This window comes from Sceloporus occidentalis, unplaced genomic scaffold (assembly GCF_023333645.1).
Source record: "Sceloporus occidentalis isolate IW3139 unplaced genomic scaffold, rSceOcc1.0.p SCAF_191, whole genome shotgun sequence".
Classification (NCBI taxonomy): domain Eukaryota; kingdom Metazoa; phylum Chordata; class Lepidosauria; order Squamata; family Phrynosomatidae; genus Sceloporus; species Sceloporus occidentalis.
Window position 1 is genome coordinate 1,562,948 of NW_028317171.1, and position 20,551 is coordinate 1,583,498.

General features: G+C 41.0%; 1 protein-coding gene across 1 annotated transcript in view; it reads right to left on the reverse strand.

Annotated features, from left to right (window-relative positions):
• Positions 1-6,082, reverse strand: part of FAM171B (family with sequence similarity 171 member B) — a 51,291-nt gene extending 45,209 nt beyond the window's left edge. The window contains exon 1 of the mRNA XM_089502026.1: positions 5,777-6,082. Coding sequence (XP_089358152.1) covers positions 5,777-5,933 — 157 coding nt within the window. The 5' untranslated portion in view covers positions 5,934-6,082. The remainder of the gene's footprint in view (positions 1-5,776) is intronic.
• Between the last annotated feature and the right edge of the window lie 14,469 nt (positions 6,083-20,551).

Here is a 20,551-nt window from a genome sequence, read left to right on the forward strand (position 1 = left end):
ATCTTGGGATATCCTAACTTAATTCTAAATCCTATCTGTTAACTGAAATGGAAAATAATTTCCAGGCTCACCATCTCTCTGTTCTGAACCTGGTGATAACAAGCTTAAAATGAAAACCAATTATAAAAAAAATTATGAGATGTATAAAATAAGCAAGCAAAAACTAGGAATAGGCTTTTAGATTACCTCTTTTGTTGTTCACTGTTAAATATTTTGCCTTTAAGTATACTAGCATCAAATAATAAAGAAGGTCAAAGATGAAAGTGGAGAGGCAGGCTTAATGGTGAACATGAAGAAAATAAAAATTATAACTACAGAAATTCAACTAGACAATGAAGAAACTGAATCAGTTAGAGTTTCTGTACCTAGGATCAAATATTGATCGGAATGGTGGCTGCAGCCAAATAAAACAACTAGGTTGGAAAAGGTAGCTATGAAAGAACTAGAGATCTTAAAGAGTAAAGATATACAACTGAGCATTAAAATCAGAATCATCCAAGCCACAGTTTCCCCCATCACCATGGATGGATGTGAGAGCTGGCCAGTGAAAAAAAGATAAGAAGAAAATAAACTCATTTGAGATGTGATGCTGGAGAAGAGTGCTGAGGATACTATGGACAACTAAAAAGACGAACGAAAGGGTCCTTGAACATATGAAACCAGAACTGTCCCTGGAAGAACAAACTGATGAAACTGAGGGTGTCATACTTTGGCCACATCATGAGAAGGTACAATTCACTAGAAAATAATGCCAGGAAAGGTGGACGTCAGTAGAAAGAGAGAAAGACCATGCACCAGACGGTTAGATTCAATCAAAGGGACCAAAGATCTACAAGACTTAAGCAAAGCAGTGGAGGATAGGGTAGAAGTATTTAAAGTACTTTTAACAATTTTATCTTTTTAACTGTATTTTATTCTTTTAATATGTAACTTGTTTTAATATTGTAATAATTTAATTCTATTTTAATGTATTATTTTTGTATGCTTTTAATTATGCTGTGTTTTTTTTAATGTGAGCCAACCTGAATCCCAGTTTTAGGGAAACAGTGGGATATAAATAAATATAATCATCATCATCATCATCATCATGGGGGGGGGGGGGGGCTTGGAGGTGTCTCATCCACAGGGTTGGCATGAGTCAGGGATGATTTAAAGGCAATTAACAATAACAACAACAACATATTTTTTTCTAGTTGATTACTGCCCTCTTGTAAGAAAAAAAGTACTGGCCCAAACTGAACCCCTCCACTCTCTTCCAGTCTGCTCTCTGATGAGGGAGGACATGGTGTATGTAACCTGTCTCCCTCTGATTCTTTTCTCTTTTAGATTAGTTTAGAAAAGATCACCCTACTTCTATCCAAGAATATGTTTCTTTAATAAATGTTCCTCATGTTGCAGATTCTAAACTTATTTTTCTGCCTGCACTTTGGTTCTTTGCTCCCCTCCTTCCCTCCTTGTCGCTTTCTCAGCTTTCCTATCTGTCCTCCCTCCATCTTTCTCCCATGGCCGCCCATGTGGAGGGAAAGAGCCCACTTTCTCTTGCTCTCACAGCATACACCCCCCTTCCTCAAAAGGACCTTCTTGAGGATGGTGAGAGGAGATGAGGGGTGCTGCCATAGTCCTGGGTGGTTTCCTTGCTGTCCCTGCTCTCTCTCTAGTTTGCGTTTGTCCCTTCTTCTCACCCAGTCTGGACAAACTCACAAATAATCAAATCTGTGAATGTTAAACCCATGAATGAGAATGGGAATGACCAAAAAGCTGGGTAAAACAAGTTGAGTTGCTCTTCTTTTTGTGGTACAGGAACCTATCAATTTTCTTTCCACGTCATTTCTGCCTCTGATACCAAATTTTCTATTTATTTATTAATTTCGCTTCTTTGCCGCTTTTCTCCCAAAAAGGGATCCAAGGTGGCTCACAAGATAAAAACATTCTTAAAACATCACAATGAAAATTTCAAACAATTAAAATAATTTTGTTAAATATTTTAAAAATAATGCCCAGAAACTCATCTGCTCCATTAACCGAGGTATACCTGTTGGTTTGGCATGGAGGTTAGGGCCTCTATGAAAGTGGAAAAAACAAAATTTCACTAAAAATGCAGACCAAACAAAGTCCTGACACTTTAGTCAAATAATCACATATTTCAAAGGTTTCCTTAGAGTGCCATCCTACACAATGCAATCCTATACACGTTTACTCAGATTTAAGCTCCACTGAGTTCAATAAGGCTTAATTCCAGATAGTTATGTATACGGTTGTCGCCTTAAGCTCTTAAAGACATAGCCATGACATCAATAGAGCAGAAGCACTGAGCTGCCTGTGAAAGAGGAATGGAATCAAGGATTCTCTCAACTGCTCTGCTGTATTATGACCATAGTGTTTCAAAGCTTAAATGAAGAACATCTTAGAGAAGTCTTGTTTTTGTGCTCCTTGAAGTCATTTTGGGCTTATGGCAACCCCAGGGCAAACCTATGACAGGGTTTTCTTGGCAGAATTTGCTTTCCTCTAAGGCAGAGAGCAATTTCTTCAGGGGTTTGCCATTGCCTTTCCTGAGGCTGAGAGCATGTGACTTGCCCATGGTCAGCTAATGGGTTTCATGGTCAAGCTGAGCATCGAACCTTGGTCTCCAGAGTAATAACCACCACATCACAATGGCTCTCTGGAGAAGTGTGCTGAACTAAGGTAATTTTCATGCTAACATCTGCCATTGCTTATCTCAAATATTAAAAAAGAGCTTCAAGCACTTGTTCTTATGCATCACTGCTATAATGTAGGGACATCTGCAGTGCACATCCAATGCAAGTAATAGCCACATTTCTCTATTCACTTCTGCCAGGAAGGGGTGGGGGGTATCCATTTTTCTTGCTTAACAGAGTACCCTAAAAAACAAGTGAGCTCATCGATTATGCTAGTCATCAAAGACATGTAGGCATGTGCACATGAATTTGCTGAGCCATGCTTACTACGTAGATAGCATTATCTTCCAGCCACTTCTCCCCCTCTCTGCCTTAAAATGACAGCCGCAGCAACAGCAGCAGCAGCAACAACACTACAGTATTTCAGTCACAGAGAGGGGAAAAGCCAGGAATAGATTTTAAAATGACTCCTGCTTTGAAGTTAAAGCAACACAATTCTTCAGCATCAGCCAAAGGCAGACAGACATGGCAGAAGCCCCCACTTCATTTTTGCAAATTAGATCACCAATGATGCATCACAGATCTCCCGACACAGATGAGCCTGGCTGGATGTGTCACACACTGCATATACTTGGGCTCCCACCAAATAAGAGTGAACAGTCTGTTCTGCGGAGAACCAGAAATACGCAGCACTAAATGATACACAGCATATATTTTTTTCAGATACCGCCACTTTCCTCTCCCAATATAAGCCACATCACTCCATCCTTCAAAGCAGAGGAATAATAATCCACGCATAAAAAAGGGTACTTTCCCCTTCTGTGGGAATTGGGAAGGAAGATCAAGTCGGAATATGCCAATATTGTGGCTTTCAGGCCAGGCTTTAAAGTCTAGCAGCTGCTGCTCTAGGGGAGCTGTTAAAATCCCAGCACTGGGAAAGAAGAGCAACTGGAGGGCTAATGCGCATCCCCCAGAGGCAAAGAAGAGGCTTCATTAAGCACACAGTAGCCAAGGCCCTTCCCCCAGCCACAGGACCCATAAATAACAAGCAGCACATGCCTGTCAATAGGTGTTCCACTGGGGAAAAGAAAGGGGGGATGAAAAGGGAAGACTGCATGATGTAAAGGGAAAGTGGAGGCACAGAACAGGGGTTTAGAGGGAATGAGGAAGAAAAGCCGTGGTGCGCAGAGGTGCAGAGAGGGAAGAGATGCCACCTCTGGGGACAGGTACACCAAGTGATGGTTAAACCATTTTGAAATGAATGGTGTGGATAAGAGCAGCAGCTGTATGGGGCAGGGAAGCATGAGGCATTACTTCCAGATAAGTATGTATAGGATTGTAACCGTAAGCACTTATTGACCTGAAGCATGAGGCAATCCTGTACGGGGAGAATGACGCTCAAGACATCCCATCCACTCAAACTCGTGTGTGTGTGTGTGTGTGTGTGTGTGTGTGTGTGTATTACAACGGGGAAAATGCATTCCTTTTCCTGCTCCTGATTTATACTGCTGCCTCCCAGTATCCACAGATTCTTTATCCATGGATTTGAGCATGGCTTGAAAATGTATCATATATATATATATAAGCCAACCTTGATTTTGCCATTTTATATAAGGGACACCATTTTACTGTGCCATTCTATTTAATGGCACCTGAGCATCCATGGATTTTTGCATCCACAGTGGGTCCTGGAACCAAACCCCCCACGGATACCAAGGGCCTACTATAGTCATGAACCTATGTAACTGAGAGACAGTGTGGCTTGGTGGTTTGAGTGTTGGACTGGGACTCTGAAGACCAGGGTTCAAATCCCTGCTCACCCATGGATCCCATTGGGTGAACCTGGGCAAGTCACATTATCTCAGTCCCGAAGGATGGGAATGGCAAACACCCTCCGAAGAAGCTTGCCAAGAAAACCCTATGACAGGGGTCGCTTTAGGGTCACCCTAAGTTGGAAATGACCTGAAGCCACACAACAACAACAACAAAAGTCAGTAATGACTTGAAAGCACACAAGACCAAATTGGGCCTTTTTTCCCCAACCTAAATACCCTAAAGGCCCCAGATCCTGTCTGATATTGGAGGCTAAAGGGGCTGGGCTCTGGTTAGTACTTGGATGGCAGACCACCAATGCATAAAAATACCAGGTGCCATAGGCTACATTTCAGAAGAAGCATCTGGCAAAACCATCTGAGTCTCCCTTGCCTGAGAAAATCTGCCATCAGTGGAGAGGCCATTTTAAGGCACATACACACAGAGAGTTGTTTGTTGTTGATTTCGGGGGGAGAGGCAGAGGAGGCATAGGGCCAGAAGGGGAAAGGATTCCTCTCAGCCCTCCCCCACACAAAATGTTAGACACACATACATATCCACACACACACACACACATATATATATGTACACATCACATACTTACATACACACATATATACCTCCACACACATACATACATACATATGCAGAGAGAACGACCCAGACTCTCATACGTATACACATCCATGTTGTTGTGTGCCTTTAAGTCGCTTTCTGTTCTTTTATGGTGGCCCTATGGTGACCCTATCATGGGTTTTTCTTGGCAAGGTTTGTTCAGGGGAGTTTTACCACTGCCTTCTCCTGAGGCTGAGAGAGTGTGACTTCTTGCCCCAAGGTCCCCCAGTGGGTTTCCATGGCCAAGTGGGGATTCAAGCTCTGCTCTCCAGAGTTGTGAGCCAACACTCGAACCACCACACCACCCTGGCTCCAAACACACACACACACATACATGTATATATATACACACACACACACACACACACACCACCCCACACATATACACATATTCATATACACATAGATACATAGACGTGTGTGTGCGTGTGCATACATATGTATGTCTGTATATATATGTGTGCGTGTCTGTATATATGTGTTTGTGTGTGTGCATGTATGTATGTGTGTATATATATGTATGTGTGCATGTGTATGTGCATGATTGTGTGCGTATATGTGTGTGTGTGTCTATATATATATACACACACACAGCCTATGTGTCTACATGTGCGTGTCCCCATCTGTGTGTGTGTCAATACAGCCCTAGAGAGAGGCCTGCCAGTGGGGCTGCTGCTGCTGCTCTCTGAAGGCGGGGGGAGAGAGGGACCTACCTGGGCCAGGCGTGGCGGCGCGGGTCCCTCTGCGGATGGTGGCCGTGCTGAGGCCGGAGGCTGAGGAGGAGCCCCGGGGTCCCTGCAGGAGCAGCCCCAGCAGAGGGAGCAGCAGGAGCAGCCCCAGCCTTCTCCTCCGGCCCCAGAGCCCCGGCATGGCGACGAGGAGGAGGAGGAGGAGGAGGAGGAGGAGGATCCCCCGGGCAGCGGAGGAGGCATATTGCGGCGGGGGCACCGGAGCAGCCAGCCAGCCAGCCCCCCGAATCCCCGCAAGACCCTGCCTGCCTGCCTGCCTGGCTTCCCCGCTTGGCCCGCGCGCCCACTCCCAGGAAAAGAGGGAGGAGCCAGTCAGGTCTCTCTGCCTCTGGAGTGGAGGGGCTGCTTCTCTCCCCTCAGCCTCACCTGCACTGATAGTCCCTCCTCCTGGGTCCCCCAGAAATGATGGGGAAGACCCCACCACACACACACACACACACACACACACACACACACACACACACACACAAGCATACACACGTATACACACACATATATATATACACACATGTATACACACATACACATATACATACACACATATATACACACACACACACACACATATATACATATACATATACACACTACACACGCACACACATACACACACATATAGATACACATACACACATATACAGTGGACCCTTGTTATACGCGGGGGTTTGGTTCCAAGATCCCCCGTGTATAACAAAATCCGTGTATGCTCAAGTCCCATTAAGTATAATGACATAGCAAAATGGTGTTCCTAATAAAAAATGGAACATCAAGGTAAATTTATACTTTTTTGGAACATTTTCAAACCGTGTATGCTTAAAACCGTGTATAGAAAATCCGTGTATAAGAAGGGCCGACTGTACATACACACACATACACACTGCCCACCTGGCCTTCTCTGGACCATTTCCTCATTCCCAGCCAAAGGTGGCTTTACTAAGGTTGCTGTCACCCACCCCACAAACACACACACACACACACACACACACCTCTATACAGCTTCTCCTCCTCCTCCTCTCCCCATCCCACACCATACACAATCCTTAGTAAGGTTTAGTCAGGACTCATGCTACTCCTAAATAGGAATTCCTGTATCGTCTATATTGTTGGATGTCATGGAAAGAGTTGTTGTGGCACAAACCTTGATCATATCAACACTTTTGCTTTTCAAGCTATTCTTTGGAAAGATACTTTGATCCCAACTTCAGCCCCTTGCGGATCCTGCCTTGAGGACTTTGTTACTGCTGGGTTTTTGGGTCTTTCATGCTCTGTGGCCCATGTTCTAGAAGAGTTTATCCCTGATGTTTCGCCGGCATCTGTGGCTGGCACTCAAACGCCACATTGGCTCTCCAAGGTAGCTGACAACAAGGTTAAAACAAGATACACTAAAAACCCCATAATACAAATGTTCTTTAAAACACACACACACACACACACACACACTTTAGTTAGCTAGCATATAAAACATTCATAATTCAAAATAGTATCAAATAATTTTAAAAGACATGCAGCACGCACTCACTCCATTTCAAGCCTTTTGTATGACCTGTTTATGAGCAAATGAATGAGAGACAGAAAAGGGGCTCCCTGAAGGGAGGAGTGACCACCAGTTAAAACCTCTAGAACCTAGGACTTGTCAAAACAAACAAAGCAAGTTTCATGGCACCTGAAAGCCTAACACATTTCATGAGAGCATAAGGTTTCATGTACTGTCTGCAGCCCTGATCAGAGACAGCTAATCAGGTTAGCCATAGTCCCTCAAAGCTAATGCAATAATAAATATGTGCCAAAAGTGTAAAGTGTCACAGGACTGTGAGTTACGCTTGCTGCAACAGATTCATAGGTTTGTGCATGAGCATACAGAGAGAGCCAAGTTGTTTTGGCACCTCAGGTAGAAAACCCAACTAGCACCTTCCCCATTTGCTGGCAGAAGGGAAGGAAGGAAGAACGGACGGACGGACGGAAGGAAGGAAATAAGGAAGGAAGGCTTTCTGATGTGGCTGCCTCACTCTATCAAACAATGCAGACAAGCATACATACTAACTAAAAAAGGTGACCTACATGCATTTGAGTGTGTATTATTTTCAGGTGTATTAAATGTTGTCCTCAGCTCAGCTCATTTACGGTGTGGTCTCCAGTCTACAAAACCTTTCACACAACTATTTTGCTCATCGTTACATTGCTATAATAAGGTCTTCTTGTGTTGCAACAGATTAACACATCTGTCCATCAACTGCATGGCAGACAAATGTTTGCTCGGGGAGAGAGAGACAGGGCAATTTGTCAGCAAACGCCAGACACTTTTAGTGGTGCAAATGGTTCATTTTGTTATGTCCCCCCAAACCTTGGTAGCCACCAAATGGTGGAAATGACTGAGAAAGGCAAATGTTCCTTGGAAGAGCAGTTTGTTTAGCAGTCACATTTTTGTAGCCAGGCTGAAGGGGGAAACTGCATTATCAAAAGACAGTGGCTGAAGATTAATTTGCTCACTGTTTCTTATTATTATTATTATTTTTAATTTTATTATTTGTTTTGTGTTTATCCTGTCTTTGCAGTTAACAACAAATAAAAAAAAACCACAAACGCCCAACCAAACACCAATAAAATCAAATGGACACAATGAAAACCATTAAAATTGTCAAAATGATCAATAATAAATTCACTGGCTGATCAAGTGCCAACTGCTTGAAACATACATTTGACTGACATCATTGGTGCTACTACTGTTGTTGTTAGAATTATGTTCTGTTGTGAGTTGTTTGCCTTCAAGTAGTTTCTGACTTATGGTGACCCTATCACAGGGTTTTCTTGGCAAGTTTCTTCAGAGGGAGTTTGCCATTGGGGTTTCATGGCCAAGCAGGGCTTTGAACCCTGCTCTCCAAAGTCATAGTCCAATGCTGAAACCACTACACCATGCTGGCGACTCTTTTCCCAACCGGGGACTGAAGGCAGCTTTCACAAGTTAAAATGATGCAGCTATATATATATATATATATATATATATATATATATATATAATTATCAAAATTAAAAGCAAAGAGAAACCATTAAAAAGAAGAACAAATATAAACAAGGCAGGAGGCCCTTTTCCTCCGAGCAGTTAGACCTCAAAGGCCGGCTGAAACAAATGCCAGCTGCAGATGCTGGCAAAGTGTCAGGAATATACTGTTCCAGAACACAGCCACATAGCCTGAAAATCCCACAAAAAACGATGGATGCCAGCCATGAAAGCCTTCAATTTTGCATTTAAAAAGAAGCTTTTCAGCCATCAAAGCCATTCAAAGGCTAGACAGTGGTGGGTATTTGTGTCTATTTGACATTTATGGAGTGATGCCATAAGTACTTGTGTTGTTCAATCCTTTTTGTCTGACACTTAAAGGTTTAGGATGTGCTGAGCATAAGGCTGAACCTTTAAACCATCTGGCCATTTGCTAGTAAGGGCCCTATAAGCAATGTGCAGTGCGACCTCCCCTCCGCTCCCAACTTACCCTCTTTGAGATTCTGGTGATTAGAACTTCTCACAAATGCAGCTGTAACTTTAAGGAGGCAACAAAATCCTTTCTCACAGCAGACGCTGTTCCTTTTAAGGCTTAGACACTAAAAAACAGCAGAAATATGGTGCAGTCTGACAGTTTTAGGGCATCGGGACATTGAAACAATGCAAATGACTTTGGGCACACCGCCTAGAGATGTACACATCTGTATCGTTTTGATGAATGGTGAGCAATTTTTGCCATGTTTCCACATGATAAAGTTTTCTAGGCTAGTTAACAATGTATGACAGGTTGAGTATCCCTTATAAAAAAAAGGTTTGGAACCAGAAGCGTTTCAGATTTCAGATTTGTTCTCTTCTGTTTTATCATTATGGCAATCCTGTAAAGTAGGTGAAGCTGAGAAACAGTGACTGTTTCAAAGTCAACCAATGAGGTTCAAGGTGAAATGGGGATTTCACATATCTACATTACCCATGTATAGCATATTTATATCACTTTGCCTATGATGGTGCTATCCTATGAAACCCTGGGATCTGTAGTTTGGTGAGTACTTAAAATTCTTTGCTAGAGAGCTCTAGAGCACTCTTCTGAACTACAGTTATCAGAAGTAAGTGGCAACTGTAGTTCCAAGTTAGTGCACCATCAAATTACAAATCCCAAGGTTCTGTTAAAAGTGGTAGAAAACTGCAGATGCTGCACAGTGTGGATACACTTTGCAGATGTAGTCACTAGCCATCTATCTGACCCACCCACACAAATCTAAGGGAACACTGTAAGAACTGTGGCAGATTGTGAATTCAAACAACAGATCAGGGAGACAAATGACTGTATTTCATCTGACTGTTTGCTTTGTAACATTTTGCCTGATGAAGAAGCCTATAGAGCTTCAAAAACTTGCGACAAGTGACTTGTGCATTTCGGTTGGCCAACAAAAGTATCACGGATGGATCTTTGTTTGTATTTCATCTAGTCTTCCACAACACCAGCTACCAACATCTTTATATAAATGCCCTCAAGGGTGTGGTGTGATAGAATTTTGTTAACCAGCACATTTCTTGAAATTCTGACTAACAACTACTCCTTGATAGTTACAATTATTAGTTGTTCTGGGCCTTCAAGTCATTTCTAGTTTCTGATAACTGTAAGTTGAACCTATCATGGGGTTTCCTAGGTAAGAAAAAAAAGGTACAGTTGTTGGACCATAAAATACTTGCCTTAGAATATGACAATAGACATGTTGTGTTTATTAGATTTATATGACCTTCTTTCTCCAAGGCAGCATATTGGATTCTCTTCTGTTTGATTGTTGGGAAAGGCTGTGAGGTAGCTTTCAGATTTATACACTCCTGATAATTCCCTTCAGCCTAGGCATATAGTTTTGTAGATTTCTGAAGTGCTAAGCTGGGGAGTTGTGGCACCTTACACAACTGTGTAACTGACAAGTTCAAATTGAAGTTCCTAGGGATGTGCATGCCTCTCTGTGTGCGCCTTCCAACTGTCGGTTAATTTATGGTGACCCATGAATTTCATTGGGTTTTCATAGGCAAGGAATATTCAGAGGTAGATTGCCATTGCCTTTCTCTGAAACAAAGCATACAAAGCACCAGATGCTCCTTCATGGTCTCCCATCTAAGTACTAACCAGCCCGACCCTGCTTAGCTTCCAAGATCAGATGGGATCTGGTGCCTTCAGAGTATTTCGGGTCTTTTTTGAGTTCTTGGAAAATATCCTCAAATTTAACATAGTCTTTTACAGGAAAGCCTACTCAAGGTTTTGTTTTTGTGGGTAGTACTACAAAACCCGAGTTTGTGCAATATTGACAAACATTTTGTAACTGAAAGAATTCAAAGATATAGCTATGTTAGTCTGTAGAATCAGCCTGCAAAGAGATCTTGTAGCACCTTTGAGACTAACTAAAGAAAGAAGTTGGCAACATGAGCATCCATGGACCAAATGCATCTGAGGAAGTAGACTTAAGTCTACAAAAGCTCATGCTGCCAACTTCTTTTAGTTAGTCTCAAAGGTGCTACAAGATCTTTCTAAATCTTGTAACTGGATTATAATGTGTAGATTTAGCCCTCAGTATAGTTGCATTGTGAATGGGCCAGTCTCTCCTCCTCCCATACATTAAAAATCTACTCTCCAGTTTGATTTGCATTTACTAACCTAATGTAAGATTAGATCCAGGTACTCCCACACTTGACAGATGCAAATCTGGATAAAACCACAAGACTGAAACTCTTGTGTTTTCAGTATGAAACCCATTAAATAAATCGCAGTAACAGGAGTATGACAGGAATTTATTCAACATTTTTTAAAAAATCAGCATTAGTTACACTACTATTTACAGTAAAAAGACTCCTTAATTCATTCATCTAATCAAATAAAAATATATTTGACTTTCTTTTCCAAAATAGTAACAGAAAAGTTTTAACATCCATTTATTTGTGGCATTTAGGAAAAACCAGTTTTTAGAAAGACAAGTTACAATCTTTAAGCAGCTGGTATGGATTCTTGATGATTGCTAGAACTCCAGCGAAGATATTTATTGCCAACCGTTAAAAGATGATCCAGGCTTACAGTGCAAGTGTTGGTGGATGTTGCTTATACATAACTTATTTTCCAGAGTAGTAACAGTCTGAACATACAAAATCAAACCCAATGACAAGTCTGATCTTTCATTATATTCTAAGAAAACAGAACATGCTTTATTTTGTAAAGGGCACAGAAAACCTCAGTCAAAATGAATGATCTGAAAATGTTCAGGATATATCTGCTAGAGAATTAAGGGATTTAATAGTCATTACATCTCTTAAAGGCACTTTGAAAATGACAGTTCTGAGGGAAAGAACAAAGGATTGGAGGGAGAAAATTCTTTAAAACAGCACTATAGATTACAGGTTTCTATAGGGCAGCTCTGACAGTTAATCCATGTATTCCATTCATACATGGTACAATCTCACATACAGAAATAGATTGGGAGACATCTGCAGCTTTTGAAACATTTCATGAAGCAGAAGGATGTCTAATGTATGAAGCCATCATGAAATAGGTCACAGGTTATCAGGAAATTCAGTTATCAAAAAGTTTGCATTATATGGATGGATGGGGATCGGAGGGATACGAGAGGATTCCAATAATGTATAGCAGTCAGTGTTGCCAAACTGTATGTGTAAACAATAGGTGTAACAAACAAGCATGGCTTGTGCACACAAAAGAAACCCCACATTAGGACATTCTTAAATAAAGTACACATTCCAAATACTGAAGACCACAAACTTAGGCTGGTATGTAAAGATGAGCTAGACTGTTCATGAAGAATCATAAGCTTCTTTTGTTACTTATATGAGGGCCTAATCATACAAGAGACATTCCTCCAGCTCAGCATTTCTTGCAACATCTCAGAATTAATTCCCAAGACTGAAAAGTCTTTTGTTGTCCAAAATTTTTTGGGGGGTGGGTTGATGTTTAAAAAACAAAACTCCAAAACAAGTAGCCTTAGGAACCCAGAGCTGGTTTGAAAAGTCACTTTTAATGTTAGGGATCTGTGTCCAAATGAAGTAAAAAAAAAAATCTGGTTTAATTATGAGTTAATATATGCCAAAATGCAGTGGCACATCATTTACAAAGGACAATACATTTATGGGAACATATACTTGACACAATAGTACCAAAGAGATATGAGCTTAATTACACTACCGTCACAATACTGCTTCCCAAAGCTCTCAAGTTAAATTGAAGTGTTAGCAGCTGGCAAAATTTATGGCACTGCTTCCCTCCGTGTGGGTAATCTGGAGCAGTTACAGAGACACAGAGATAGCTTTTACAAATGAGAAAGCTCCATGAAAATCAGGAGACTTACGTCAGAGTAAACATCCTTAGGGCTGCACTTTCAATTTAGTGTTTTTTTGCTCTTTGACTTAACAGAAGTTGTCCTCTGAGAAATATATGCTGCATACTAGATTAGTGAACATGAGAAGGCTATACCATATTTCATGTTTTTCCTGGGCTTTGCTTTGGCATTTCATGGCATACCAACAGTCATAAACAGGAGGGTTCAAGTAATACATTGTAAGAGGAGGGTTCAAATAATACATTGGGTCAGGGCCTGGAGAGACAAGAGGGGGCCTACTAATTTCTGATGACCCCCTCTCTCAAAAAACAAAACAACCCCCTCAAACAAAAAACCAAAACCCTTCACAGTTCCCATCCTGTTGTGTTATTTTACAATAACTGTAGCTTTTCAGGTATTTTCTCAGCTTTTTACCAGCATCTGTCTACTTTTGCTATGAAGTGAACAGATCATTTCACCCTGTGAAATGGGGTGTATTCACCAATTTCTGAATTCTCATTGTGATCATACATTGATATTGTAACCAGGAAGGCAACCATTTCATCACATCACACACTATGTCTTTCAGGTCCAAATATGACGAGTTCTTTTTTAAAACTACCCATTTAGAATGTATCCTCACAAATCAGGATGACAGAAACATCCGTACCATCAGTACATAAAACAAATTCAGAACTGCTGAATTTATTAGCCAACTCTAAACTTTGCGAGATATTTCCAAATGTTTGTGTTCATTTAAGAATACTGTTGACAATTCCAGCTACAGCAGCATCAGCAGAAAGATTTTTTTAGTAAACTCGAGCAGATCAAAAACATTTTGAAGGTCTACCTTGTCTCAAACCTGATTTGCTAATTTAACAAGATTAAGTACTGAATCAAGCATTGTCAGAGAAATTGATTTTCATAGTGTTATATGAATCTTTGCAGGGGGGAAAAAGCCAGCGAAATGTATTTCATTAGCTGATTAGGCCTTTTGTTGCTTTGCATAAAGTATATTATTATCTGGTCATTCTGGAACAGAAAGAATAAAGCATTTATGAAAGTTTACCAGTGGTCATGTTCAGGTAGCCTGAAATTAACCATCATGTTCAATTATGCTTTGATAATCATACACTAAAAGCCGTCTACTTTGTTCATATTGTATCATAACCATATTTTTCTGCAGGGGAAACACTCCAGCTTTATAATTTTATGTGACACCATTACCGTCCTCACACCTGGGCCCAAAAAGCAGTCTTGTTCTACCTTGCAAAATTTCTCAGAGGCCCTGGTCATCACACAAGATTCTTGCCTACCACTAGTACAGAATATTCTGCAGAAGAGGAGGAGGAAAGGCAACTGGAAGAAATTGATTTACAGTAAAAATAAATATTTTTATTGTATAAAAATATCCAGAGGACTTTTGGGGGCATGGGAGAGGGGCTTAAAGTGCAGTAACTTGCCCTCTAAGGCTCAGAACAGCTTGCTAGAGTGAAGTTATGCATATGTGTTCAACATCATTGTCAACCTACACAACCAAAACATATCACATTCTGGACAATACAAAAAAGAGCTTTCTAACAGAAATATGTTTTTATTTTAAACCAGCTCTGGACATTAATTATCAGCTGATGTAGTTCATACATTCAGCATTCCCTCATGTTTGCTCACACATGGATATGCCACATTCAGTCCACTCATGCAACATCAGTGTCAGATTATGGTTTCATAATGCTTTTTAAATTGCTGCCATGGCTCAAATAGGGTGAATGTTTTTGCAAAATCTCCAATATAAGTGCTTGGAGGTTTTTGTGTGGTTTTTTAAATTGATTTCCTGTGACACTGAACAATGAACCTGTGTGTGCAAATCATCCTTAAGTGACTGGAAGTTATGCATATCTGCCCTCTCCGTGGGATAGAAGAACATCCCTGGAGAGTTATGGGATCAGGCTGTGAGGACTGATGATTGATGATAATTTGGCAAGCAATTAATTAAAATTGGTTATAAAAGATGCATTGTGCTGGACTTCTTTGGTGAAAAACAAAATGAAAACAGAGAGACCAGACCCCTTCTCCCACTCACTGATTCAATTCCAAGGATATTAAATTTTGCTAAAATCAAAGGGAATTGAATTATTTCAGTACCTCTCAGATTATGTTATGAAACCATGATGCTCCAAAATTCAAGGAGAGACTCATTCTCTACAGATGGACAGCACCCATATCTTGTTGTTGCTGTTGTTGTTGTATGCCTTCATGTCTTTTCTGATTTATGGCAACCCTGTCATGGGGTTTTCTGAGGTTGTGTGTGCCGTGCCCAAGGTCACCCAGTGGGTTTCCATGGCTGAGCAGGGATTCAAACCCTGGTCTCTAGAGTCTCTAGAGTTCAATGCTCAAATCATTATACCATGCTGGCTCCAGCACCTGCCACATCTACAATACAGGAACTAAGAAAAAGGTTATCCGAGGAGATTTTTATGAAGATATCCCTTTTCCTGTGCTGCAATCTAATTAACTGCATAGAGATTTACGGGGTACTACAAATTCAAAGGGGGAATCATAAAACCACTGCAGCTCAGGGAATACAGTTTCTTATTTATGTACTTATTTATTTTTCAAAAATATCACTATGGTCTGTGCAATATAGAATTTTCATAATGCTTCAAAACCCAACAAAACTAGCTTAACTGGCCATCAAGGCACACATTTCATGCAATGGCCTTCATAATTGCTTTTCGGAAAGCTGATAAAAATCATACTGTTTTGCTGAGCTGCTACAGATTAAGGGCACTCTTCAATTTTAGAAGATTTCCACGTGTCTGTGTTGTTATTATTAGTTTTGTATGACATTATATTTAATTGTGTTTCTAGTTTTAACATAAATTACCCTAAGTACTGAGATGAAGGACACTTCTGAAATGCGTTAAAATAAATAAACAACTGACTGTGAGAATAGCTCCCTCACAATGCTCTGTCTTTGGCAAACTACCACCTGTATATAGTTCATTTGATCACTGGGGAATGATTTATTAGCCAAAAAACTAGTCTAGCACAGACGACTGATTACATCATGCCTCTCAGATTACAAAACATTTCTCATCCACCATATTATCACTCCTAATTAAAAACATGGTGTGGTAACATTTACTACTTTTAGGTGTTAATACACTTTTTGTTGGCTTCCTAAACTTTGCTGTTTTCAAGAACTTACAAAGACTAGACATTGAATTCTTGCAGAGGGGCTGACACAAACACCCTCATTTACTGAAAATGTATGAAGGCTTTACACAGTCATGTGGAAGTAAATTTTAAATTGCAGATCCTCATCATGACAGTTTCCACAGTCAACCCTTCATTTCCTAAACACAAGCAGCTGTATTGATCCATATCAACAAACAAGTTCCAGCAGTTTTTAATTTCCATCAGAAACAAGTTTTTAGTCAAGCGAATGGATTTTAATTGTTCATGCAAAATAAAAACATCCCCCAAATATTCTGCATGACAACAAGGACTACCCACAGCAACCAATTTCCTTGGGGGAATGCAATTCTGTTTAGTTACCATAAAGACAGCTGCTAAGGTTAAAGGGAACATGGAGGGAGTGGGGTAACAGATAATGTTGTTGCTCCAGCTAATCACACCCATGAGCCCTGATCCTACTGCATCACCAGGTAGTGGTTCACAAACTTGGGCCTTACAGGTGTTTGGGGCTTCAGCTCCCAGAATTCCTGATGGCTGGAAAAGCTGGTTGGGGCTTCTGCGAACAAGTCCAGAATACCTGGTGGAGCAAAGTTTGGGAACTATTGTACTAGGGTGCCAATGTTGCACTTTGCCACTTTGCTACCCAATGCTAGCTCAACTTCTTGTTGCCTACAAAAGTTGAACATGAGTCAACAGTGCGATGCGGCAGCTAAAAAGACCAATGCAATTTTAGGCTGCATCAATAAAAGTATCGTGTCTAGATCAAGAGAAGTAATAGTGCCACTGTATTCTGCTCTGGTCAGGCACCACCTGGAATATTGTGTCCAGTTCTGGGCACCACAATTCAAAAAGGACATTGAGAAACTGGAGCGTGTCCAGAGGAGGGCGACTAAAATGGTGAAAGGTCTGGAAACCATGCCCTATGAGGAACAACTCAGGGAGCTGGGGATGTTTAGCCTGGAGAAGAGAAGGTTAAGAGGTGATATGATAGCCCTGTTTAAATATTTGAAAGGATGTCATATTGAGGAGGGAGCAAGCTTGTTTTCTGCTGCTCCAGAGACTAGGACCCGGAGCAATGGATGCAAGCTACAGGAAAAGAGATTCTACTTCAACATCAGGAGGAACTTCCTGACAGTAAGGGCTGTTCGACAGTGGAATGCACTCCTTCCTCGGAGTGTAGTGGAGTCTCCTTCCTTGGAGGTCTTCAAGCAGAGGCTGGATGGCCATCTATTGGGGATGCTTTGATTGGATTTCCTGCATGGCAGGGGGTTGGACTGGATGGCCCTTGTGGTCTCTTCCAACTATGATTCTATGATGCTACTCTCTCAACCATGTGTTCAGCTGCTGTGAAACAGCACTGTGTACATAAATATGCACATGGAGGTTCCTCTATTCAAGGAATAATCTTGCACCAATCATGATGTTATCTGGCCCGGAGGAGTCCTCTGTGCCTACATCTGTACACACATAGCACCTGTTCACGTAAGCTGTCCAAATATGTGAAATCTATTACAAAATGCAGGCTCTTCCTTGTTGTGTTTTCTCTGGTTGGCATGGTCAAGAAATGGGACTGAACTTATCAAGTATATTATCTGATTTCAATATAGTATTTTAAATTTTGGGATGTGGATTTTCAGATGTGGATTATGTATTTTATTTTATATTTAACTTGCAATATTCTCAAAGCCTATTGGTATTGCACAATATGGATTGGGTTCTACCCTGTACAAATACATTTAAATATGTTCTTTCTATGAAAATATTAAGATAAAAGACTTAGTATATTTCATTTCACCGATTTTGTGCCTTTCTCCTTAAAAAAGAATATTTACATCTTAATTGCTGGGAAGATGTAAAAAAAAAGTCATTTAAAAGACTAGGTTACTATTTACATAGGATTAGACAGTGGTTTAGATGGAAAGACATACAGTGTGAATGTGGCATATAAAAACATCAGTTAATTTAGGATGCAAAGTTACAAAGTCTATTGCTTTTTGTAGCTGGAAGTTTATATCCACGAAACAGGCTCTTTTTGCATGGCATTTACAGGGAAAAAGTGCTACTTGCAGCCACATAGAAGCAAAGAGATTTGCATATTTCATGTGCTCTCAATGTCAAGTGACAACTGGCTTGAGTGAAAGGAAGAACCATCACAGGTTGGACAGCACATTATATCACTCCAAACCCAATATTGATCCATAATGATTATTCATACTGTCAGTTGTTAGTCATTAAATAATCAATAACACAATAATTAATAACACAACATCACATTGTGTATGTGAATATGTACACTAGGCACAAGTTAAAATTCCAGCCAGGACTGGAGGGGGGCATTTTCTTTTACTATAATTCTCAGAATCCCCCAGCCAGCTATGTGATTCTGGGAGTTGTAGTCCAATAACATAATTTTGCCAATCTCTAATTCCATCTCAGACTGGCTGTGTTTCCCTCATATAAATACAGAAGTATATTTGGAAACTCAGTTTCCCACTGATAGCCATATAATTTTGGTAAGCTGGCTAACATAAATTTTGGCACCTCATCTATTTGTCTGGCGTACATTAGTTTTTATAGCCTCCATGCACAGTTGTTTTATTTCTGTATAAATAATGTACCCTTACAGTCTCCCCATAAATAGCCATATTACAACTGGATGAAAAGTCAAGAGCACCTAAAACTAAACCTTTGAGTGCAGATTTTACAATCAGCTTCTAGGGCTTGATTTCAATATGCGCTCTCTCAGTCTCTTTCTCTCCCCCTCTCTCTTTCTTATCTACACAATTCAAATACTCCTCATTCGATCCATAATCTCTGCAGGAAAAGGATTCATGGTTTTTATCAGTATGCACAAAGATGAACATTGGGCACATTTTTGGCAGATGGAGAGCAAATAGATGCTCAAGAAAAGTGAAGACAACTAAACGTAGTTGAGAATGTATAAAAATCCACAGCCATTCACATTATACACTTATGTATACTCTCTCTCTCTCTCTCTTTTCTTCTTCTCTTTTGCTGCCACCCTAGCTACTCTACACAAAATCAGAATTTGTTAATTCTGGCTAGACTCATCTACTGAAGTTTAAAGTTCCTTAGACAGAGCAAATCCTGACAAGGATACCACAAAAAATAAGGCTACATTCCAAAACCTTGGAAATCAATGGCAGAACTTCTATAATATTGAGGTTATGCAGCAATCCCTATGGTTCTCTTTGTTGGCAGTAATCAAATGGGCTACATAGATGTTCAGGAAGATTATGTTTCTTTGTTTGCTCCATTACTCTTTCAGCTTATGAGGATGTTTAAGACTTTCTGTCCAAATATCACAGCAGTTCTGCCTGAGTCTGCATTTTGATGGCATTAGTTAATATCCTAATATAGGAGTCACAGAGTGGAAACAATATGCATTCACGAACTCTAGCATTCCATTTATCTCTTCACAGGATTACACAGAAAACTATATAACTATCTCACTACCTTGCTATCAGGGCTTGGGAAAAGACCTGTACAGTAACTCTCAGAATCTCCCAGCAAGCATGGAAGTTGTAGTCTTAAAAAGAAAGAGCTCCAAGCTCTGTTAGAGCAGTAAATGGGTGGAGTTTTATTACTCTGCATCATTTCCTAATACACTTGTCCCTCAGCATTCACAGTCTTGCCATTCGTGTCCACTGATCTTTCGCAAACGGCAAGCACTGAGGGACAATGGTGCACATGCCCGCAGTGCACACGCAGGGCTGCACATGGAAGATCGAGCAACCATTCAACCCAATGGGGCTTGATTGATTTTTTGTTTTCACCGGGAGTGAATGTCCAGAATGGATCCCCCATGAAAAGAGAGGGACGACTGTACTTTCCAGGATTACAACTTCATCTCATACAGTAGCATCACTGGGGGTTGAGGACTACACTGGGTGACACCACCAAAGGGGATGACAGCCACTAAGTGTTCCCCCACCACCTTGCTGGGTGCCATGGTACACAGCAGAGAGGTGGTGGACCCAACGTCCCCAGCCCCCGCCTTGCAAGGTTGGTCCATTTCCAAGCCTCGCAGGGCAGGGAGGAAAAGGGCCCAGTGTCCCCAGTCCCTGTCCAGCTTTACTTTAGAGTAAAGGCGTGCGGAGCAGGGACAAGAAGGGCGCCAGACCCGCCCCATGCACAACTCTGCCCCCAAGCATTGCCCCAAAGCCCCATCCCCCACACCACATGACACCCCAG